Source organism: Stegostoma tigrinum, chromosome 25 (assembly GCF_030684315.1).
Source record: "Stegostoma tigrinum isolate sSteTig4 chromosome 25, sSteTig4.hap1, whole genome shotgun sequence".
Lineage (NCBI taxonomy): Eukaryota > Metazoa > Chordata > Chondrichthyes > Orectolobiformes > Stegostomatidae > Stegostoma > Stegostoma tigrinum.
Window position 1 is genome coordinate 18,899,568 of NC_081378.1, and position 24,957 is coordinate 18,924,524.

Genomic DNA, 24,957 nt, shown 5'->3' on the forward strand with positions numbered 1-24,957 from the left:
AATAGGAAGACGGGGGGGAGGCAGATTGAAGATGGATAGAGGGGAAGATAAGTGGAGAGGAGACAGACAAGTTAAAGAGGCGGGGATGGAGCCGGTAAAGGTGAGTGTAGGTGGGGAGGTAGGGGAGGGGATAGGTCAGTCCAGGGAGGACAGACAGGTCAAGGGGGCGGGATGAGGTTAGTAGGTAGGAAATGGAGGTGCAGCTTGAGGTGGGAGGAGGGAATAGGTGAGAGGAAGAACAGGTTAGGGAGGTGGGGACGAGCTGGGCTGGTTTTGGGATGCAGTGGGGGAGGGGAGATTTTGAAGCTTGTAAAATCCACATTGATTCCATTGGGCTGCAGGGTTCCCAAGCAGAATGTAAGTTGCTGTTTCTGCAACCTTTGGGTGGCATTGTTGTGGCACTGCAGGAGGCCCATGATGGACATGTCTCCAAGGAATGGGAGGGGGAGTTAAAATGGTTCGCAACTGGGACGTGCAGTTGTTTATTGCGAACCAAGTGTAGCTGTCCTGCAAAGCAGCCCCCAAGCCTCTGCTTGGTTTCCCCAATGAAGAGGAAGCCACACCAGGTACAATGGATGCAGTATACCACATTGGCAGATGTGCAGGTGAACATTTGCTTGATGTGAAAAGTCTTCTTGGGGCCTGGGATGGGGGTGAGGGGGGAGGTGTGGGGGCAAGTGTAGCACTTCCTGCGGTTGCAGAGGAAGGTGCCGGGTGTGGTGGGGTTGGAGGGGAATGTGGAGCGGACAGGGGAGTCACAGAGATTGTGGTCCCTCCAGAAAGCAGATAAAGGTAGGGAGGGAAAAATGTCTTCGGTGGTGGGGTCAGATTGCAGATGGCCGAAGTGTCAGGATGATGTGTTTCGTATTCAGGCCATAGATGCAGACTGATTGAGTCTCTGTTCAGTGAAGAAGTGGAGAAACTATGGCGTATCCTGGTGCGGGCTGCGCACTTGTGACTGAGTTAGAGGCTAGAATCTCAGTGACAGTTTTTTTAAAGTATCTGTAGAATAATACATACTCAAGATTGAAATACAAGATAAAATCTAATCAGGCGTTTGGGTGATTTATCAATGGAATAACAGGCAGTCAGAATCAAGTTAGTGGCTGTAATCTAATTGAGGGGATTATATTGTAGAACAACAGATCTCTGGCAGCTTTGTGACTGGCAGTTTTAGATGTTGCATTATAGCAAGGATATAAGATCAATGGAACAATTCAAATGTAGATTAATTTGGTATTAGAAGGTTTACATTTTTAAAAAGAGACTTACAAAGTTAGGCCTTTCGATGATTGTTCAAAAAATAAAGAGGTTTATGACCTTTGTTTTGTATGCTTTTAATCTGGGCACTTTGGGGGATGGTCCTTTTGATGCGAGATTTGAACAGGAGAAGATCATCTGTATTTCTGACATTTCTGATCCTCAGAAGGCAGACAGTATTAATGAATAACAGGATCTGGCAGTACCTGGTGTCCTCTGTCCTACTGTCAATCTGAAATAGGTCGTACCAACATTCCAACCCAACAGCCCCTACGGGTGCCCTATCACCAGATAGACTGCAGCGGTTCATCATCACCTTCTCAAAGGTGGTTAGGAATGGGCAGTGAATGCTGGCCTCTCTAGTGATGCCCACATACAGGGAGAATAATTGAATGACTAAATAAACAAATTGATTTGTGACTGGATTTTTCCCTCTTCCTGGGTTAATCATCTCCTGATTTTGCGTAACATATAGTGTAAAAGCTTCTTCTTCCTGTCAGTTTAAGAAGCTATTGTTAAACTTGAATTAAAATGCAGAATGACTAAATAAAACAGATTAATTAATAAAATAGGTACCAGGAGTGTTTCTTAATGAAGCTGATGAGTCAATAAAACTGGAAAGGTTGCTTCAGTTTACAGCTACTCAGTAGAGCTGGCAGGATGGGGGCTGTACTAATTGATCATGAATCACAGGCCCTTCTGCTGAATAATGTTTAATGTTTAAAGTTGTTCTATTTTAAGGTAAAGTGCACACTTGAGGAAGGGTTAACAATTCTGATGGGTTTGGAGTTTTCACTGAAAGATTAAAGTTGGGTTTGGAGTTTAGCAATGAATTAATGGCAGAACTTTTAGTTTCACTCAGTTCAGTCTTGCACAGAGATGCAGGTGAACGTGACAAGAACTGTGGCTCAGAACAAATATAAATACACCAAATAAACTGTGAACAGGAAGCATAGGCTCACAGAAGAGAACTGCAAATAGGCAAGCTGCATTTCAAATGTTTCCAAGATAGAAGGAAGCCACTCAGCCCAGTATATCCATGCTGGTCGGAAAAGATCTGACTACACTAATCCCAGCTTCTGGATTTTGGTCCAGAGTCCTGGAGGCTTTGTCCACACAAGTGAATATCTAAATATTGCTTGAATATTATGGGAGTTTCTACAGTTAGGTGACACCATGTTCATTTTTGTAGAGTGAAGGGATGACGGGAGCGAATTTCCACAGTATGCATGTATGGAGGTGTTGTGATGGGGGAGTTACATTTCTATGTGTGGGTGAGCGCAGGCAGCGGAAAACAGTCTTCATTAGACAGACTCAGGAAGAGCAAGTCAGGGATGGTGCGATTAATCTGGGTTTCAGTGATGCATTCTGGGAAGATGCAGCACCCGAGACTTGAAAGGGCTGTGCAGTGTTAGAGGAAGAAAAAAGAAGCTCTTGAGATCCACTCGTGATATTAATACTAATAGGTTCAGGAATGTTCATGGCACAAATAGGCAGAGGCCACTCGCTGTGTAATTATAGATACACTGTTTATTCAGGGTGAGGGGCACTTACAGTGTAACTATAAGGAATCACTGTTTATTCAGGGTAAGGACCACTTTGTAACAATTAAATTGTGAGTTATCCAACAGGCAATGTGCGAGAAGAGGAGAGTTTACCTGGTGTTATATAATTCATGCAGGTGCTGCTCTATCTAGTTGAGACTTCTATTTTAGAATCCTGCTGTCCTTTATCTAACTGTTTTAGTCAAAAAGTTACACCCTATGTCATAAGGGACTGGAGATTTTCATTTACATAGTCCTCAGTTGTGCTCGTGTAAGGTGTAGTGCAAATATTCCAAAAACTGACACAGTAATGTTCAAAGGAGGTGGGCTATTTAATGATGGGCGAATTTTAACATTTCCTGTAGAAGGAAAGCCATGAACTTTGGTCACTGACGTAAGTATATGATGAAAGAAAGGTAATGGTGGAACTGTGTGTGATGATTATAGGTTCACTGGTAACACCCAGTCACTATAAAACTCAGCATAACAATACAAACTGATTATTGGTAGGCACCCTGAAAGTGAATCCTTGTAAGTGGAGATGTCATGTTCTCCACCACCTAGATAGTGTCTGTATATATTCAGGGAGAGCCTTCCCTTAGTGGATTAAATGGACGGGATGGAGTTTTTAAGAGGGTCAAATATAAAAGGTCCAGTGGGGGACCTCAAGTCAGTGCTGGTTGTTTATTAAAACGTTTTCTTTTTGTCTGTCAGAAATGTGGAAGTCTGCAGTGGGCCATAATGTCAAGGTGGAAGTAGAGAAAGATGGAGATGATTGGGAAACAGATCCTGACTTTGTTGTGAGTAATCCCTTTTTGTTCAAATAAATTCTGATCTTTAAATTGGTGCAGAAAATTTCCTAAAAATGAGATTCTTGTGTTGGATGACACTGAGTGACCTTGTCCTATACTCGGGTCAATGACTCTACGCCTCTACGACCTATTAACTGGTGCGGACCCATGTCAGCCTCGATATTCTCACTCAAATCTGGAGATTTAATGACAGAACTTTGAAAGCCACTCTTCGTATAAAGCTGTTCTGTGTCTGAGCTGGCTTTCACTTCAGCCAATGTAACTCTCCACATTCAGCCTTTTCTAGCAGGTGAGTTGATTACCCAGTCAGAAGCTGATTGGTAGACAGAGGGGATCCCATGTTGAATTGTTGGAGATTGTTGGATTAGTTCTGCTCATCCAGATACTGACATCAGCCTTCCTGCACTCTGGAAAATACTTGCTCCTTTGTCGCTCCCCCTGCTGGAAGTTCTTGTGTGTGGATGTGAGTCAGGGTATGGACAGGAGTGAGCATGTCACTGTCTCTGATGGGATAGTCATCCTGCGCTGAATTATTTGACTCAAACATTGTTGAACGGTCCTGAAGCAGGCCAGTGGATGATGGTGGATGTCTGGAGAGCCGCATTTCCTCCAAGGAATCAAAATCTTAAGTAGCAGGGAGTTGGTAACATTGCAGGAATAAACTGGAAAAGAGAACAATTAAAATCTCGGTTCACCCCATGCACAAGAAGATTGGAAAAAGTTGAGCTGGGTAGCTGGGTTTCTTAAAATCTTTTTGTGTAGTGGTGAGTGTCACTAGCAATGTCAAGACTTATCAGTTTCTCTGATAATGGTGCACCTTTCAGTTTCTTTATGGCCCTGTCTGCTTACGTGTGTGTGTGTGTGTGTGTGTGTGTGTGTGTCTGACTATGTAGGGTGAATGGGTCAGAATCCTGGAGCCTTTCCCCAAAGCAGTGTGTGTCTGTGTGCACCAGGTGCACTTAAGGTTCCAGAAGACAGATCACTGCCACCTTCTCACAGGCAATTAGGGATGGACACAGAAACGTTGGCATTGCCCTCACTGCTCCACAAATCATGGACAAATGATCAAAAAACCTCGAATATGAGCAACTCAGAAAGAATTTCTTGAATTCAAGCTGTTGTTCTGTGGGCTTGAATCATCTTTGCCAGATTTCAAGTGCTCCTGCATCTTTCTCTTTCCTCCTAGTCAGTCCTATTTGCTGTTTATCAAAGTTCATTCTGACTGAGCAAGTAAAGCTGGCGTTTACTGCCTGACCTTGAATTGCTTGTGAAGGTGGTGTTTGCCTTCCAATTGTTGCTTAAATTGAGTAGTTTTCTAGGCCACATCAGAGGGCAGTTAAAAGTCAACTTAATTTTGGTATGGGGCTTTTTCTCCTTTGCTCATGGGATGTGGACAGCAATTTTTGCCTATTCCTAATGGTCATTGAGAAGGTGATGGTGAGCTAATTTCTTGAAGTCCGAATACACTCACTGTGCTTTAATAGAGAATATTCCAGAATTTTGATCCAGTAACACTGAAGGAGGGCTGATAAAGTTCCAAGTCAGGATGGTGATAGCTTGGAGAGGAACCTGAAGGTGGTGGTGATGTTTCTATATGGTGACTTGCGTCCTAAAGATGGTACACAATGCAGTCACTGTACATGGGGTGTGAAGGGGACTCCTTCCTAAAGTGGTGGAGGTGTTGGCACTCGTGCAGGCGGCTTTATTCTGCTTCAGGGTCTCTAGTGGTGAGTGATGGTGTCCATAATCTGCACCTGAAGGCCTGGGTTCAACTCCCACCTGCTCCAGACATTTGCCACAACATGACTGAAAGCAAAAAAAACGCTGGAAATCACAGCAGGTCAGGCAGCATCCATGGAGAGACAGCAAGCTAATGCTTCCAATCCAAATGACACACATCATATCAAAAATATCTACGGGCTGCTTCGCTATCCAAGGAGCCACAAATGGTGCTGAACATTGTGCATTCATCAGTGAACATCTCCTTATGATGTACGGAAGGTCACTGATGAAGCAGCTGAAGACAGTTGGAGCTTGGATACTATCCCTGAGGATCCCAGTGCTCTTACAGCTCTTATTGGTAGTGTCCCTACCTCTGAATAAGGAGACCCAGTTTCAAGTCCCACCTGCTCCAGAGGTGTGTGATAGCATCTGTCAGCAGATTTGCTTAGGAAACATCCACCTTGAGGATCCCACAGGGATGTCCTGGAGCCAGGAGAACTGGCTTCCAGTAACTAGAATGGCTGCTGAGTGGGGTTTGGTGAAACCATCAGTGAGCTGAGATATGTGTCACTGATAGTCCTTTTCATGTCTCCTTCCATAGTTTGGTTTCAAATTGAGAGTAAATCCAGGCAGAGACTGGGTGGGTTGGATTATCTCCCACCTTGTTGTGTGGGTAACATAGTAATAGCTGGATTAGAGCAGTTTGGCTCGGGGATAGGTCTCGCTCTGGAGCACAGGTCTGCAACATATCAGCAGGATGTCGACAAAGCCTGTGGGTTGGGTATTTAAGATAATCAGGAAGCTCCAGGAGTCACTCTTACTGATGTGATTTTTATTTCTTTTTCAAAACAAAACTGAATTCAAGTCGTTGGGGATCTGAACTTCAGATTCCCTGGATTACTAGTGCAGTGACATATCAATCACGTGATCATAACCCCTACTTATTCTGAGATTAATGCGGGGTTACATGTCAATTCTGTTACTTAAAAAGTATGCATTAAGTATTTTTGTACTTTATGATGCTAATGTGAAAAAAACAACATAGTGATCATTGACAGGCAACAGTGCTGCTCTTAAACTGTGGACCAGCAGGCTGAGAAACAGGAACTATGGTCAACTTGAACTTCCCCTTCTCACCAGTGTTACTGCTGTGTATCAGTTTATCTTTCTCCTTAACTGCACTACCCCAGCCTCCGCTTTATTAAACCAAAGCACTGTTTCTGCTCTTTTAAGTTTTAATTTTCCTTTCTACCTTCTCTGTTTTGGCCCCCTCCCCTTGTTTATCTCGTACCCCCTCCCACTTATCCTCAATTACCCTTCTTCTCTTGCCCCATTCCCTTCCCACTTTTTCTTCTTGCTGCCTTACCTATCCTCCCCAACCCTCTACCCCCCCACCTCTCTCTGCCCTGTCGTCTATCCACTCTTGCTCTGTATCTCTCCCCCTCCACACTCCTCCTATCTTCTTCCTCTCATGTCACCCTTCTTCTCTTCCCCTTTCTCTAACTATCTCCCCTCCAATCTCCAGCTCTGATGTGATCATATTATTGGTAGACTAGTCATCTGGAAACCCAGGTAATGCCTAGGGGACCTGGTTTCGGATCCCGTCATAGTAGATGGTGGAATTTGAATTCAGTAAAATTCAGGAATTAAAAGTATAATGAGGAGCATGAAATCAATGCCAATTGCCAGGAAAATCCTATCTTGTTGGCCTTTAGGAAACCTACCTGGTCTAGCCTACGCATGACTCCCACAGCAACGTGGTTGACTCTCAACTGCCCTCTGGGTATTTAGGGATTGGCAATAAACACTGGCCAAGCCAGTGAAGTCCACATCCTGTGAATGAATTTAAAAAAAGGGAGTTAAAGTTTTTGCATGATTCGGGCCTTTTGGTTCCACTTCTTTCTCTGGGCATCCATCACAAATGTGGATCACTCATCTGACATCAAATAATTTCCTGATACCAATCCCCTGAGTTGATCCATTGTCAGTTTAAATCTTTGTCCTCTTAAAATAGTATTTCAGGTTGAGCATTCCAATGACAATCCTGTAAACCTGAATTAGATTATCTTTTCAACACTTCTCTTCCTGCTTGAGAAACCCAAGTGGCTCCAATACTTGAGGCATCTCAGGAGCACAAAAGCTGACGTTTCGGGCCTAGACCCTTCATCAGAGAGCTCTCTGATGAAGGGTCTAGGCCCGATATGTCAGCTTATGTGCTCCTGAGATGCTGCTTGGCCTGCTGTGTTCATCCAGCTTCACATTTTGTTAGCTTGTATTCTCCAGCATCTGCAGTTCCCATTATCTCTGGCTCCAATATTTTTTCATTACCTGGCCTCCTGATTCCTCCTCCCTATCCTGTCGCAGATACCTGTAAGGCTCTTTGTTTTCCCGGGAAATGGAACTGAACACAATATTCAAGGTACCTTCTGACAGAGCCCAGATAATGTAATCATTTTCTCCTCTAACATTTGTTCAGTTGATATGGATAGACAAAACATCTGTTGTGGAAAATAGAAGTGTCAATAAGATGAACTTTTCTGAGCTTTGGAATCGATCCACTTAGTCAGGTCAGAGCTGTATCTTCCCTGATAGTTTGACAGGGCAGCACAGAAGTTTTTGCCTATCATGGCAACAATTTTGTGCAGTAGGAAAGGTACTGTCCTTTCACTTTCTGGCCAGGGTAAAACTCTGCAGATACGCTACAACTTCCCCAATCAGAAAGTCTGTGGTTTAGAAACACCAGAAGGTCCAAAAGGTTTTTAAGCAGATCCAAGCAACTCACAGCCTTATTTTATTGCAGTACATTGGGAGCTGAAATGAGGAAGGTGCAGTATTTGGATAAATAAAATAATTTATTACCTCTCGATAATATTTTATCTCCGTGTTTGTTCGGAGGAAACAATTGACAATAATGTTTTACAAATCTGACATTAAAAGTTAGACATTCTAACATCATTCTTGAAGGAATCTGTCATTCGTGTTGCTTTTTCCATGGCAACACCTCAGCCAATCAGATTCAACTCACCAACCAATGAGCAGTCTTTTCCCCAAAGAATGAATTCTTGAGATCATTTGAAATTTGTTTTACTTATGTTTGTCCTCTCTGCAGATGAGAGCAAATGAAAAACTGCCACAAATTTCTCTTCTCAACACAATCTCGAAATTCCGAAATCCAGAAATGACTTGGTCCTAAGCATTCCAGATTGGAGCGGTTATAATGTAAAATGAACAAAGTCAATAGAATTGGAACGTCTCAATCCTGAAACCTAGTGTTCAACTTCTTTCCTTCCTCCTGAGGTTATGCTGGCACTGTTCAAACAGTACCAACTAAACCCACTACTTTGTTCAACTGGCCATTCTTGTCTGAGTCTAGAATTGTAGAGATTAAAACCTGATATGTGGATTGAGAATTGGATGCTGGTTTCTGATTGGATGATGGATTGCGAATTGGATGATGGATTGCAAATTGGATTGTGGATTGTGAATTGGATTGTGAATTGTGAATTGGATGATGGTTTGAGAATTGGATTGTGAATTGTAAATTAGATCATGGATTGTGAGTTGGATCGTGGATTGTGAATTGGATCGTGGGTTGAGAATTGGTTAACAGGCAGGAAGAGAGGAGAAATGAATGGGCTGTTTTCAGCCTGGATGAAGGTGACTGGTGAGGTCCCGCAGGGATCAGTGCTTGGGCCTCAGCTGTTCACAATATATGAACAATTCGGGTGACAGAATGACATGCAATATTTCCAAGTTTGCTGACCACACAGTAATATGTGGGATTGTGAATGATGAAGAAGGTATAGAGTGGCTTTAGGTCAGGTTAGACAAAATGAATGTGGATAAATCATAGCTGATGAAATGTGGATAGCTTGAAGTTGTTTATTTTTGAAGAAGAAACAGTTTGGAAAAACACAGTTTAATTGATGATGGATTGGGAAATGTTGATGAACAGCTTGTGCTTTGTACACCAGTCATTAAAAGTAAGCATAGAGATGCAGCAAACATTGAGGAAGGCAAGTGGTTTGTTGATCTTTATTGCGAGAGGATTTGAGTATAAGAGCAAGGAAGTCTCACTGAAGCTGTACAGGGCATTGGTGAGACCATACTAGTATGTTGTGTGCAGGTTTGGCCCCCTTACCCCTGAACATATACACTTGCCATTGAAGGAGTGGGGCAAAGGTTCACCAGACTGAATCCAGGGATGACACATTTATTGGGAATTGGGCCGACTGGGCCTGTATTCACTGGAGTTTCCAAGAATAAAAGGGGATATGATTGAAACATACAAAATTTTAACAGAGCTGGACAGACTGGAAATAGATATCCCCTGGCTGGAGGGTCCAGAACAAGGGGGTTGCGATCTCAGGATACCTGTTGGGCCATTTCAGTTTGAGATGAGGAGAAATTTCTTCACTCTGAAGATTGTAAACCTGTGGACTCGTCTGCTGTAGACTACAATGGAGGCCCAGTCACTGAATATATTTAAGAAATTAATATATTTCTGGAGAATAAAGGTGTCAAGATGTATGGGAGAAAGATGGAGTATGGCATTGTGATCAAGGAGCATCTATGGTCATTTTGAAGGGCAAAGTGGACACAACGGCTGAATGGCTTACTCTTTCTGCTACTTGCTTTGTTTCTATGTGTGTTGCTGGATTACGCATCATGTAGGACATCACTGCTCAGCCTGATCTAGAACCAAGCACTCAGTTTCAAGCAGGGTCACTGAGTGGAACAAAAACAGAAGTTGCTGACCATCATGGGCCTCCTGCACTGCCACAATGATGCCACCCGAAGGTTGCAGGAACAGCAACTCATATTCCGCCTGGGAACCCTGCAGCCATATGGTATCAATGTGGACTTCACCAGTTTCAAAATCTCCCCTTCCCCTACTGCATCCCTAAACCAGCCCAGTGCATCCCCTCCCCCCACTGCACCACACAACCAGCCCAGCTCTTCCCCCCCACCCACTGCATCCCAAAACCAGTCCAACCTGTCTCTGCCTCCCTAACCGGTTCTTCCTCTCACCCATCCCTTCCTCCCACCCCAAGCCGCACCCCCAGCTACCTACTAACCTCATCCCACCTCCTTGACCTGTCCGTCTTCCCTGGACTGACCTATCCCCTCCCTACCTCCCCACCTACACCCTCTCCACCTATCTTCTTTACTCTCCATCTTCGGTCCGCCTCCCCCTCTCTCCCTATTTATTCCAGTTCCCTCCCCCCATCCCCCTCTCTGATGAAGGGTCTAGGCCCGAAACGTCAGCTTTTGTGCTCCTGAGATGCTGCTTGGCCTGCTGTGTTCATCCAGCCTCACATTTTATTATCTTGGAATCTCCAGCATCTGCAGTTCCCATTATCTCTATTGCTGAAAAAGCTCAGCAGGTCTGGCAGCATCAGGGAAGAAAAGGTCAGAGTTAATGTTTCGGGTCCAGTGACTCTTCCTCAGCACTGATGGCAGCTAGGCAAATATCACTTTAAATGCAGAAGATAGGGAGGGGGAGGGAATAGGGAGTGGGCAATAGGTGAGGATAGAGCCCAAAGAGAGAGAGAGAGAGAAGAGCAGTTGGACAGACAAAGGAATTACTGATAATCTGGCTAGGAGGGTGGAGACTGGTAGTGACTAACAATAGGTACTGTGTAATGGCCGACTATGTGATAGCAAGGGTAGGAAGAAGGATTGGAACGGAAATCCAGTCGGAGCAAGGAGCGGAACTTCTTCAAATTCGGCATTCTTAGATGAGATGTGGCAGTGAGTAAAATGCAAAATAAAAACTAGAAACCTTGGCTGAATATTCCTCACCAAGTGATGCTGAGACAAAAAGACAAATTGTTGGGAAAGCTCAGCAGGTCTGGCAGTGTCTTGGGAGAGAAGTCAGGGTTAATGTTTCAGGTCTGGTGACCCTTCCTCAGAAGTCATGGTACCTAGGAAAATATTGGTTTATGCGCAGAAGATGGGGTGGGAGGAAGGGGTAAGGAGTAAACAATAGGTGGGGATAGACCCTAAAAAGAGAGAAGAAATGTTAAACAGACAAAAGAGTGGGTAACAATCTGGCTAGGAGGGTGAATAACTGTTAATGGAGACTGTTAGTTGCTAACAATGGGTGGTGTGCAATAGCAGACTAGCGTAATAACAAGGCATTGATGTGGGGGTTAGGGTCAGGACATTGGAAAGTTTAGGTCCTAAAATAATTGGAACTTACTATTGAGTCCGGAGAGCTGCAGGGCCCCCAAGCAGAAAGTGAAGTGTTGCGCTGAGCTTCGCTGGAACACTACAGCAAGCCAGACGTAGAGATGTTGGCCAGGGAACAGGGCGTTGTGTTAAAGTGGCAGGCAACTGGAAGCATGGGGTCTTTTTTGCAAACAGAACACAATTTTCTGCAAAGCAGTCGCCCCAGTCTGTGCTTCATTTCCCCGGTGTAGAGGACACCACATTGTGAGCAGCGAATGCAGTAGACTAGATTGAATGAAGTGCAGATAAAGTGCTGCTTCCCCTGGAAGATGTGTCTGGGCCTTGGATACTGAGGAGAAAAATTCCTTACTCCAGTTCCATTCTGGCCCCCACCCTCAACTCTTTCTCTGGTATATTGATGATATCATTGGTGCTATTTCGTTCTTTCAACCAGAATTGGGAAAGCCTTTTGATTTCACTTCCGATTTCTACCCTGCTCTCACCTTCACTTATCGCCGACTCCTCCCTTCCCTTCTTCGACATCTCTGTTTCCATTTCTGGGATAGACTGGTCACCAATATTCATTACAAACCAACTGACTCCAACAGTTATCTGGACTATACTTCCTCTCACCCTGCTTCTTATAAAGACCCCATTCTATTCCCCCAGTGCTTCATCTCCATCGCATTTGTTCCAATGATGCCAAATTTATCAAGGGGGCCTCTGAAATGTCCACCTTCTCACTCAACCGTGGATTCCCCAGCACCATTCTTGACAGGGCCCTCAACCAGGTCCAACCCATCACTCACTCTTCAGCCCTTACCCCCTCTCTTCCCTCTCACAACTGTGATAGGGCTCCCCTGTCCTTACCTTCCATTCCACCAGGACTCTGAAACATCTTCAGTTCAAGGAAGTGAAACATGACACTGGTTTAACATTATAACAAAATGTGGAGTTGGATGCACACAGCAGGCTAAGCACCATCTTAGGAGCACAAAAGCTGACGTTTCGGGCCTAGACCCTCCTCTGATGAAGGGTCTAGGCCCGAAACATAAGCTTTTGTGCTCCTGAGATGCTGCTTGGCCTGCTGTGTTCATCCAGCTCCACACTTTGTTATCTTGGATTCTCCAGCATCTGCAGTTCCCATTATCACTGGTTTAGCATTGTACATTGACTTTTCTGACCTCATGTTGCCACTTCACTACTTCCTTTTCAACACTGTTGTAATCCCTATGCACCACCCTGTGATAGTGCTGTGCTCTTTCATTATTACATTCCACCCTCCTCTCTCTCTGTTTCCACCTCTCAGTATTCATTGTGGTATCACTTTAAGATGTGAGCAAGTAACCAGCTATAGAACAGCTCCTATGCAGCATTTAGTGTGAAGTATTAAAACAGTATTTCCTGTAATAGCATTTGCTGAATCCTGAACAAATTGGCTTGCTGAGCAATTCCGAACCCGCAGGTTAAATAAAAAGACTCAAGTTTAATTTACCAGTCTGTGTGTGAAGTTGTAACATTGTGTCAGTAAACACGAAACTATAACAGTACTTACTGTCCAGCAGTGCAGTACTCCCTTAGTCCAGCCCCTGACAGTGTGGCACACTAACAGTACTTTCTCTCCAACAGTACAGTGCTCTCTCAGTCCTGTCCCTGACAGTGTGGCACACTAACAGTACTTTCTCTCCAACAGTACAGTGCTCTCTCAGTCCTGTCTCTGACAGTGTGGCACTGTGTCAGTACTGTCTCTCCAACAGTACAGTGCTCTCTCAGTCCTGTCCCTGACAGTGTGGCACTGTGTCAGTACTGTCTCTCCAACAGTACAGTGCTCTCTCAGTCCTGTCCCTGACAGTGTGGCACTGTGTCAGTACAGTCTCTCCAACAGTACAGTGCTCTCTCAGTCCTGTCTCTGACAGTGTGGCACTGTGTCAGTACTGTCTCTCCAACAGTACAGTACTCTCTCAGTCCTGTCCCTGACAGTGTGGCACTGTGTCAGTACGGTCTCTCCAACAGTACGGTACTCTCTCAGTCCTGTCTCTGACAGTGTGGGACTGTGTCAGTACTTTCTCTCCAACAGTACAGTGCTCTCTCAGTCCTGTCCCTGACGGTGTGGCACTGTGTCAGTACTGTCTCTCCAACAGTACAGTGCTCTCTCAGTCCTGTCTCTGACAGTGTGGCACTGTGTCAGTACTGTCTCTCCAACAGTACAGTACTCTCTCAGTCCTGTCCCTGACAGTGTGGCACTGTGTCAGTACAGTCTCTCCAACAGTACAGTGCTCTCTCAGTCCTGTCCCTGACGGTTTGGCACTGTGTCAGTACGGTCTCTCCAACAGTACGGTACTCTCTCAGTCCTGTCTCTGTCAGTGTGGGACTGTGTCAGTACTTTCTCTCCAACAGTACAGTACTCTCTCAGTCCTGTCTCTGACAGGGTGGCACCGTGTCAGTACTTTCTCTCCAACAGTCCAATGCTCTCTCAGTCCTGTCCCTGACAGTGTGGCACTGTGTCAGTACGGTCTCTCCAACAGTACAGTGCTCTCTCAGTCCTGTCCCTGACAGTGTGGCACTGTGTCAGTACTGTCTCTCCAACAACAGTGCTCTCTCAGTACTCCCATCTAGGTTAAGTCTCTTTTGGTGTTAATCCAGAGTTCTGCACTGGAGATCCAACTCTGAAACTGCCTGGAACAGGCTTGAACCCTTCACCAAATAAAAATGGGAAATGCTGAAGAAACTAATCAAGTCTGGCAGCATCTGAGACTAGAGAAACACTCTGAGTCTGATATGACTAATTTCTACCGTATACTCTGTTTTAACTTTAGATTTCTAGGATCTGCAGTGTTTTGCTTTTATTTGAACCCTGAAACAGTGTGCTGCCCATGAGGAATATTACAATTGATATGGTTCCAATTTCTCTTGTTTCAGAATGATATTTCAGAGCAGGAGCAGCGATGGGGAGCAAAGACTGTTGATGGGTCAGGCCGGCCGCAGCACATCAAGTAAGTATTGGGAGGGACTGCAAATGTGGGATACACCCTGACTTAATAACGATGGAGAAATATTGCAGCAGAGAAGTGGAGGGATTATACTGGGCATTTTCTTTATTCATTCATGGGATGAGGGTGTTGCTGGCCAGACAGCGTTTATTGCCCATCCCTAATTGCCCAGCGGGCAGTCAAGAGTCAACCGCATTGCTGTGGGTCTGGAGTCACATGAGGCTAAACCAGGTAAGGATGGCAGTTTCCTTCCCTAAAGGACATTAGTGAATCAAATGTGTTTTCCCCCTCAATCAGCAGTGGATTCACATTCATCATTAGACTCTTATCTGCCATGGCAGGAGTTGAACTTGGGTTCGCAGAATGTTGTTGGGTGTCTGGATTAACAGTCCAGCGATAATACCAATAGGCCGTCGCCTTCCCCTGTGGGTTTGCTGCGAGGGATGGCCTTCAACACCACCACAATATTATTAGAAAATTGTAGAATTCTGAGCCAGAGGCAATGAAAGACCCACAATACATTTTAATGTCAGAACTGTGTGGTGTTCCTCAGTGGTCAAGGTCAGAGGGAAGAAAGGTGCTGTAACATGAAGAAGGACTTGCATTTATGTAACACTATCCTTAACCATCAGACAACACACCTTACTGACAATGAAATGCTGTTGAAGTGTATTCATCACAATATAGGAAGTACAACAGCCAATGTGCACACAGCTAACAGCAATATGTTAATGCCCAAATAATTTCTTTTTGTAATGTGGATTAAGAGATAAATTCAGTGCAGGACTCCTGGAGAATTCCCCCGCTACCCCGTTCTTTTTAAAAGGAGGTCCACAGGGCCCCTTACCTCCACTGGTGCCTCAGTTTTAACGTCTCAGCCAAAAGACAACATCTCCAACAGTGCAGCACTTCATCAGGACTTCCTCAAAGCCACAGTGAAGTATCAGCCTTGAATTGTATGCTCAGGGCCTGGAGTGGGGCTCGAACCCAGAACTGTGTGGTTTCAAGGCAAAAATGCTACTGACTGAATCAGAGCTGATCCACTGTGGTGAGTTGCTGGAGTATATCCTCCAGATCATAAACACTGCTGCTAAAGTGGATTGTTGCAAGAGTGTTGGACGTTGAGTCTGGGTTCTGGAGCTGTATTCAGCAAATTGGTCTGCTCTCAATAATGCTGAGTTGCTGCGATGTTATTGCAAGGGAAATCTTGTAAATGGGCAAGTTTTGGTAGCATCTGTGAAGAGAAAACAGAGTTAACGTTGTGGGTCTGGTGACCCTCCCTCAGAACTGTTCAGCGGAAGGGTCACCGGATCTGAAACTTTAACTCTGATTTCTCTTCACAGATGCTGTCAGACCTGCTGAGCTTTCCCAGCAATTTCAGTTTTTTGCTAAGGATAGAGTTTATGAACAGTGCAAAGCAGAATTTAGCAGTACTGGATGGGAAAGCAAGTAAGTTTTAATAACTCAGTCTTGATGCTGACTGATGAGTTTCTGGTCCTCAGCCTGGCACTCATGTTCTTGTTCTTACTCTTCAAGTTTCCTCTTTCAGTAATTTCTGTGGTTTCCTTAATGGGGGAGGGGTAAAAAAGCTGCCGGTGAACTGACTATGGGTGAGGATGTTGTAAGCTGCTCTTGCAAAAGGCCAATCGCCAAATTAGGGCATCTGAAGAAGTGCGTCACAACTGAGCAGAGCAGAGAAGCTTCCGGGCTCTCTGAGATTGGAGACAGCTATTGTTGTGGTGTCTCAACAGTTGCAAAATTTGCTCATGGAAAAGATTGCAGTCACTTCTTGACTGGTGGGTAACCACAAAATAAAGCTTTAGTTCCTGAGGTTGGTTGAAATGTTGAGAATGATGATTGTGCCTGGCCTCCCCTGAGTGTGCCCTCTAGGGGTAAAGTCACATCCACCTAATCCAGGGAGACTGACAGTGGGACCTGGCCTCCTCAACATAGTGAAATGACACCTGGAATTTTGGGAGGAACAAATTGTAAGGCTTATGTTTGGGATATTAAACTGAGGACTCCTGTAAAGATGTGTTTTCAGATCCCACAATGCATTTAGAGAAGCAAAGATGAGTTCATAGAATCCCTACAGTGTGGAAACAGGCCCTTCAGCCCAACAAGTCCACACCAACCCTCTGAACAGCCCACCCAGACCCATTCCCCTATAACCCACCTAATTTACATAAGCCTGGGCACTTTGGGCAATTTAGCCTGGCCAATCCACCCAACCTACATATCGTTGCACTGTGGAAGGAAGCTGGAGCACCCAGAGGAAACCCACGCAGACTCGGGGAGAATGTGCAAACCCCACACAGACAGTCGCCCGAGGATGGAATTGAACCTGGGTCCCTGGCGCTGTGAGGCAGCAGTGTTAGCCACCGTGCCATCCAAATTTCTTCTGCTTTATTGACCAGCATTCTCCTTTCTCTTGTATTATTAAAATTAGATTCTCTGGCCATTTGCTTCATTGTTTTTTGTTGAATCTTGTTGGCTACTGTGTTTGCTTACATAACAAGAATGCTTTTCAAAGTGGTTCATTGTTAGTGGAATATTTTGGTGCACCATCACGAAATAAAATGCCCCGTGAATATTCAACTTCAGCTTTAGATCTCTTTCAGTTGCAGATTTCCTGATGTGTGAAGCCTTTCATATCCTTCCTTTAAAGCTCTTACCCAGATCGCTCCTGACCATTACCACAGCCCATTCCTACGCCTGAGAGGCCATGCACAGTCAAACAGTGAAGCTGATTGCTGTGGACAGAGTGTAGATCTTTTGAGCAAAGTCTGGTCTCGCTTGGGCTCCTCAGATTTGGTGGCAAAAACAAAGTGCAGAGGGTTTATGACAGTGAATGCCACACAGGTCCAAATCTTCCAGCAGGGCCATGGACTTCAGGGAATGAACCTGCCACCTCCAACCTACACGTAACTCAATTCCCACAGTACTTGGTTGACTCTTGTAAAATGGCCTGACAAGTGGTCATGTTGTACAAACAGCTGCCCACCCAATAGGGAACCCACCACTACCTTCTCATTGAAGCTAAAGTTACCAATCACCAGCTCCATCCGCACATGCCATATCCAAATCTGAGGAAAAGTTGGGGCAGCGACAGAAGTGGATCAGGGAGTAAAGGTGAAGTTTGGGCCAGGTTTCAAAGTTTTCCATGCATGGGGGAAGGTTGACAGCAAAATGGAGTTGGCAGGAAGAGCGACGGTCATGAGAATTTGGATGCATCAAAGGAGACAGCTGGATCAGTAGGGTTAAGATGATGGGAGAACATAATTAAATGCATTGAAAGGCCTTCAGTGTCAAAGTGAAGGCTTTGTGCTAGAGATAATGAGAAGGAACGTGAATAAGTATATCTGAATGCTTATATTTGAAAACCGGGGGGTTGGGGGAGTCCAGAACTAGGGGACATAGGTATAAGGTGAGAGGGGAAAGATTTAAAAGGGACCTAAGGGGCAAATTTTGCACACGCAAGTGAGGTATGTATCGAATGAGCTGCCAGAGGAAGTGCTCTGGTACAATTACAACATTTAAAAGGTGTGTGGATGGGTGTATGAGTCGGAAGGGTTTAGAGGGATATGAGCCAAATACTGGCAAATGGGGCTAGATTAACTTAAGATAGCTGGTCGACATGGATGAATTGGACTGAAAGGCCTGTTTCTGTGCTAGATGTCTCTCTGACTCTATGACCTTATACTGAAGTGAACCTTTAGCGATGATGTGGTGGTGCTGATGTTGGACTGGGGTGCATAAAGTCAGATGTTACACGACTCCAGGTTATAGTCCAACAGGTTTATTTGAAATCACAAGCTTTTGGAGCGCTGCTCCTTTGTCAGGTGATCACTTCCACTTTAACAAAGGCAAGGGGAGCCAGCAGAAATGGAGGGAACGCGCAGATCAAATGCAACGTGGCTCAACCTTTCTTCTTTTCCATTCATCCTTTGCAATTTACTCTGCTCCTGTTCACTTGGTTTTCTCTGCCCGTCTGGACATTATGAACAAGGGACCTATTGCTGTCAAGCTAGCCTCGGGTTGGTGGTGGTGGCGGCAGCTTTCTGCATTTCTCACTAGTGCAAAGGGGTTTCACTCCCAAACTTGTCATTCAAATTCCTGCTGTGAAAATTAGGACTTGGGCTAAAATGTCCTCCAGATAAATGGAGACAAAGCCCTTTCTCTGTCTGGTGGGGTCAGAATGGTGCAATGGACATTTGCACTTCCTAGACATGTTTCTTTCTACAGCTGGGCTGTGGGACATGGTTGGGTCTGGTCTTCTGCCTTCTTTTCTCTACCTACAAGGCATGTATTTTGATATGATGAATGCAGATTCCTGTAAAACATTGCCCCAGCCCCTTGCTATGACACCCTGTGTGTGTTTTTTTTTTGCAGTGTCCATGAGCTGAGGCAGAATGTCTCAAAAGATCATGAAACAATAAAGAAGAAGGAGCTGGAGGAAGGAGCAAAAGCATCATACGGGTATGGCGGGAAATTTGGGGTCCAGAAGGATCGAATGGACAAGGTAATTTGCCATTCCAGTTTTTCAGTGTTCCCAAATTTCCTTCAATGTCAATAGGAATGGAAATCTGGGTCACAAATTTCATTTACCGAACTGTTTACAAGTGCATAATGGTCTGGAACAGGAGCAGCAGTGTGCTGGAACGAGGAGGAGATGCATGGTAGAAGACAGAGATAGTTTTCCAGACAATAGCTTCCAGAAACAGGAGAGGTGATGTCTTAGAAAGCTGATCAGAAACCTTCCAGAAGAGGAGGGGAAGTGCACTAGAACAGGAGATTGCCAGAACTATATAGGGGACATATAGATGCTTGCCACCCCTAGCAGACTGTTTTAGTTGAAGAAGCAGCAGAGTGGAAGCTGGCAATAATGAGGGGTCACCGAGTGACTAGGGAACTGTGTGAGGATGGAGTGATTGAGTGGATCTTAGTTGTCAACATTGGCCATAGTTTCACAAGTGTAACCTAACAAGTGTAACAGGGTGCCTTCATTCAGGACAATGGGCGGATTGTGTGAATGTTCTAATTCTTGGCTTTCCTCTTCTCCCAGTCTGCCTTGGGAAATGAGTACGTAGCAGATGTTGAAAAGCATTCGTCACAAACGGATGCAGCCAAGGGATTCGGTGGGAAGTACGGAGTTCAAAGAGACCGGACAGATAAGGTAAGGGTAAAGTGGAACCTGCAACTGTTATTAGTCTGTGGCTGTGACAACAGAATAGAGGGGCAGTGACCTTTTAACTGTGGGACCTGAAATCTCCCCGGAACCCACACACAGCAATAGAAAAATCTGCAGTCTCTGGCTGCAGTCAAAGTGACTCAGCTGTCAGTCACTTCATCCACCAGCACTCATTGGCTAGAGAAACCAGAAGGATAAGAATTAGAATGTTGTCTGGCCTTAACTAATGTTTCATGATGATTATTGAAGCATCAATGATGGAGCTTTACCATGTTTCTAAACAGAGATTGTTGCTGTCCTGGGAGTATTTGATGGGACACTGTAGAGGGACTTTTACTATGTATAATCGAGTTTGTACCTGCCCTGGGACTGTTTGAATAGTTTAGTTGGAATTTTACTCTGTATGTTACTCAGCCTATAACTCTCCTGGGTTTTTTTTTGATGGGATAATTTAATGGGAATATAAACAACAATGACTTGTCTTTGTGTTGCAGCTTTAAAATCATAAAATATTCCAATGCATTTCATAAGTTTGTTATCAGACAAAGTTTTGATTCAACAGACAATGAACTGCTTTTTTAAAGGGAGAGGAAGTTAAGGAATACAGCGTGCAAGTGCGTCGAGTAGTTTGAACAATTTGAGGAGAAAGTGAAGAGGTTTAAGGAATGAGGGAAAGGGTGAGTATAGGGTGATGAAGGTTATGAGGAGGTGAGGGGGAGTCAGTGAGGAAAGTGGGAAAACATGGATGGGAGGATGTGGAATATTGGGATGGCGAGTAAGGGATGAGGGGACGGTATATGTTGGATAGGAGGTAATGAAGAATATGGGGGGGATGGTGGGGAATGTAGTTAATGGAATATGGGAGAATGTAGTTAAGGGGGACAAGAGATGTGGGAGAGGGTGGGAAATGACAGATATAAGGATGGGTGGAATTGATTGCTGGCAATGGGTCATTTGCCTTTTCTTGTTCATCTCTGCTCCTTCTGTGTTTATCGAGATGTGAAGATTCTTGCGGAGGTTTTGTCAAAAGGCTGTGTTTCACAGGAACATCCCTTTGGTTGGTACAAGCAACGCAGAGACAGAAACTGTCGATGTCACAGCTGAATGATGAGTGCAGCAGCTTTCCAAACAGCAGGATAATCTCTTTATACCCAGATAAGGGCAGACTGGGGCTAAGTTCCCAGTGTTTGTCAGGACTCCTTACACTCCCAGCCACCACCACCAAAACCATCTATCCCCTGGTACAACCATTAAAAGCTTCCCAATTCAATGGGTGTTACTGCTTCAAGGGCCTTTGCCCCCTACCCTACTCCCAAACCTATCTTCTGCTTCTGGAGCTATGACCTTAGCAGAGCCGTCTGCTCATGTGCAGTTGGTGTGACATTTAGTGATGTCAGCCAGGTGTACATTGATTCATTCGGGCCAAGGAATGCCTACAGCTTTTACCCAACATCACCAGCCCCATATTCATGTGGTCATTTTGACAGCCACCTTTGTGTTAACTACTCCACCCTATATAACTGAATCTTGTCGCTCTCTCTTACAGTCTGCTGTGGGATATGAATACAAAGGAGAAGTGGACAAGCATGCTTCACAAAAAGGTGAAGTTATAACCCTAGCTTGATAGCTCTTGATAGATTTATTCTCATGGTTTTGTTTCCTGTGGTGGTCAATCACAGAGCAATGCTGCCAATGTACTTTACACAATAGAAAATCAAAGCTTACTCATCCAAAAGGAAAGAAACACTACATGTGAACAATTGAAAACGGCCTTTTTACAAATATAAAAAATAAAGGTTCGCTTCTTTCACCCTCAACAGGAACCTTACAGACACTTGAGCTTCGGTGAATGTTCTCCCTGTTGCCACTTTAAAGTTCATTGTTCAGCTGTAGAATCAGTTATAGAATCTCTACAGTGTGGAAGTAGGCCATTTGGCCCATCAAGTCCACACCAACCCTCTGAAGGGTATCCCATCCAGACCCACCCCACTGTCCTATCCCTATAACACTGCACTTCCTCTGGCTAATCTACCCAGTCGAACATCCCTGGAAATTTAGCATGACCAATTCACCTCACCTGCACATCTTTGGACTGTGGGAGGAAACCCACACAGATGCAGGGAGAATGTGCAACTCCACACAGGCAGTTGCCAAGGCTAGAATTGAACCCAGGCCCTTGGCGTTGTGAGACAATGTGCTAACCATTGTGCTGCCCCATGTACTTGGCTTCTTTCCAGCAAATTTTTCCATTCTCCCAATGCTATCTTCTTTTGTTAATGTTTCTTTTGAGTCTCCTTCAGGAAATTACTAACACAGCTCACTCACTCCTTGACATACTTTCCCTAAAGTCATGCATTCTCAGCCTTGTTGTATATCCTCCTCTCTGTCACTTTAAGACGTTCTGTTTTTGGAGCTTTTCTCTTACCAACTTCTGAGCCATCCAGGGACTTCGTTACCTCTGCTCTGGTTGCTTTGAAGACAGCTAAACTGTACTGCTGATCTTGAAGACCTTTTCTCTCTGAATGACCAGCTTCTCTCTGACAGTATCCCACACATCGATAGACCTTTCAGACATCTCTGTTTCTAAAAAAAAACAAGTTTTGTCACTTTCTGTGCGTCATAAAACAACTTCATGTCAGGCAAATATTCTTCCTGTTTCAATGTTATTTTCCACAGTATTGATCTGTTGCCCTAAAGGCTAAGATCTTACTTAAATGTGGATAAAGAAAATTCCAGACAAGCCGGTGCTCCTGTCAGATGTCAAAAATTAAATTTAAAAGAAGACAAACACACACACAACATAGAAGTACAAATCAAAATTAAAAACATTTGACTCCGACCAATTTAGAGCCAAGTTTCAGGGTGATAATAATCTGGATGTGTGGTAATGTATATTTGCCCATGTGTGTAATAGTCTTATGATTTTGCTGTGTGACACCATCTATATTTTCAAGCATTTACGTGAAATAGTCTCTGTATTTACCCTCTGATCATTTCTATTTATCCGGATATGTGTTACTGTTTGCACTATTTGGGTGTGTGATATCATCTGGATCTGTCTGAGTACTCCTTCGCATCTATCCACTGTGCTTGATACTCTCTGATATGATAATCTATGTATTTTTCTGGTCTTCTGCTGCTCTCTCTGTTGTTGTGAGTTAGTAATATCTCTCTGTTCACAGGAGATGTGCTTCTCTCTTCATTTATCTGGATGTGTGATGTTGTCATTGTTTCTATGGCTCTGTGATACACCCTGAGTTCACTGTAGTTTGATATCCTGTGCTATTCACATCTCCCTCAGATTATGCCAAAGGATTTGGAGGGAAGTACGGAGTTGAAAAGGACAAGGTGGATAAATCTGCTTTGGGATACGACTACAAAGGAACAACTGAGAAACATGATTCACAGAAAGGTATGTTCATTCCAACTCTCCAGGCTACTCAGAAGGGTATCAGAGATAATACGAACTGCAGATGCTGGAAAATCCAAGATAACGAAGTGTGGAGCTGGATGAACACAGCAGGCCAAGCAGCATCTCAGGAGCACAAAAGCTGATGTTTCAGGCCTAGACCTTTCATCAGAAAAGGTGGAGGGGGAGAGGATTCTGAAATAGGGAGATAGGGAGAGGCGGATCGAAGATGGATGGAGGAGAAGATACGTGGAGCGGAGACAGACAAGTTAAAGAGGCGGGGTTGGAGCCATGAGAGGTGAGTGTAGGTGGGGAGGTAGGGAGGGGATAGGCCAGTCCGGGGAGGATGGACAGGTCAACGGGACAGGGAGAGGTTAGTAGGAGAATATGGGGGTGTGGCTTGATGTGGGAGGAGGGGCTGGTTGAAAGGAAGAACAGGTTAGAATGGTGTCTCCCTGACCTCCTCCCTAACTGGCACAGAAAAGTATGCCATCAGGACACAAGACCTGGAGCAGACTAGACCCCTGCAGCATGGTGTGTGAGAGTGAGCGAAGGGGAGAAAGGCAGAGAGTGAGTAAGGAGGTCAAAAATTGGGACAAGCCTGAGTTGGATCACGGCTAAAGCATACCTTAATTTTATATTCCCTTCTTAGATCCAATTCCCTTAATTGCCTTATCCAACAAAACCCATGAGTTCTAGATTTTCCTTGTGTAAAAAGAGTTATTTTCGGCCCTCAACCCCAAATGGCTCAACTCTCTAATTTTGGCATACTGCCCCCCTTGATGTGCATCCTGCATCAAAGGGAATAGTGTCTGTGCTAAATAGCTTCCTTTAGTCATCATAAGCTATTCAGTTATGTTACTCCTGAACCTTCCATATATAGTTATTGCAACCTGTCCTCAACTTTGAACTCTTTGGCCCTGTTAAAATTCTGGTGAATCTGCGTTGCACCCCTCCTCAGGTACAGTGCCCAGACTAAATGCAGTGCTCAGGGTAGGGGCCAACAGGAGCAGTAAATGCAGTAGTGTAAATACATCCCTTTATATTCGAATCCTTAAGATATAAAGATCATCATTTGATTAGCCTTTTAAAATTATTTTACCACGTAGTCCATCCACTAGCCCACAATGATTTTTCTACATGGATTCCTAAATTTCTCTACTTCTTCACGGTTTCTAGATTTTTACTATTTAGAATGCTGTTTATGTGGACCTTAGTAAGACCTTTGTCTAGTTTCTGCATGGTGGACTGGTTAGTAAAGTTAGATCACTCGGGATTCAGGGAGAGCTTGTCAATTCGATACAAAATTGGATTGATGGTGGGACACAGAGGATGGTAGTGGAAGGTTCTTTTTCAGGCTGGAGGCCTGTGACTAGTGCTGCTCTGCAGGGATCAGTGCTGCTGGTTGTCATTTGTATAAACAATTTGGACGATTGTATAAGAAGCATGGTTAGTACGTTTGCAGATGACATGTCTGACAGGGTCCTGGAATCAGATTTCTTCAGAACTTTCAAATGGCAATTACATGTGCACATTTTTGGGAATATATAGTCTTTAAAAATAACTATGTGAAGGAAACTGGAAGAGGGAACAAGATTTTGGACCATTCCTGGGTTGAAGACTCTTTGCCAAGTACCGTGTTGGAACTGAAAAGTCAAAAGGTTGAAATGTGCAGTGGTTCACCCACGGTTTACAAAACATCGGATGATTTTGTGGGGAAAAGGCAAGGCATACACTTAAGAAAGATGTGAGCTGTGTTTCATGCATTTAAATGCTGGACAAACTGGGTTACAAGAGGGTCTATGCTGAAGGTTGTCTAGTAACAGCATCTGACTGGAATTGATGTTAGTATAGT

At 44.5% G+C, this 24,957-nt stretch overlaps 1 protein-coding gene across 1 annotated transcript in view; it reads left to right on the forward strand.

The window, feature by feature from the left end:
* hcls1 (hematopoietic cell-specific Lyn substrate 1) overlaps positions 1-24,957 on the forward strand; it is a 52,395-nt gene that overhangs the window by 3,948 nt on the left and 23,490 nt on the right. The window contains exons 2-7 of the mRNA XM_048554062.2: positions 3,519-3,604; positions 14,432-14,505; positions 18,895-19,024; positions 19,568-19,678; positions 21,240-21,294; positions 22,995-23,105. Of these exons, the coding sequence (XP_048410019.1) occupies positions 3,521-3,604; positions 14,432-14,505; positions 18,895-19,024; positions 19,568-19,678; positions 21,240-21,294; positions 22,995-23,105 (565 nt within the window). The 5' untranslated portion in view covers positions 3,519-3,520. The remainder of the gene's footprint in view (positions 1-3,518; positions 3,605-14,431; positions 14,506-18,894; positions 19,025-19,567; positions 19,679-21,239; positions 21,295-22,994; positions 23,106-24,957) is intronic.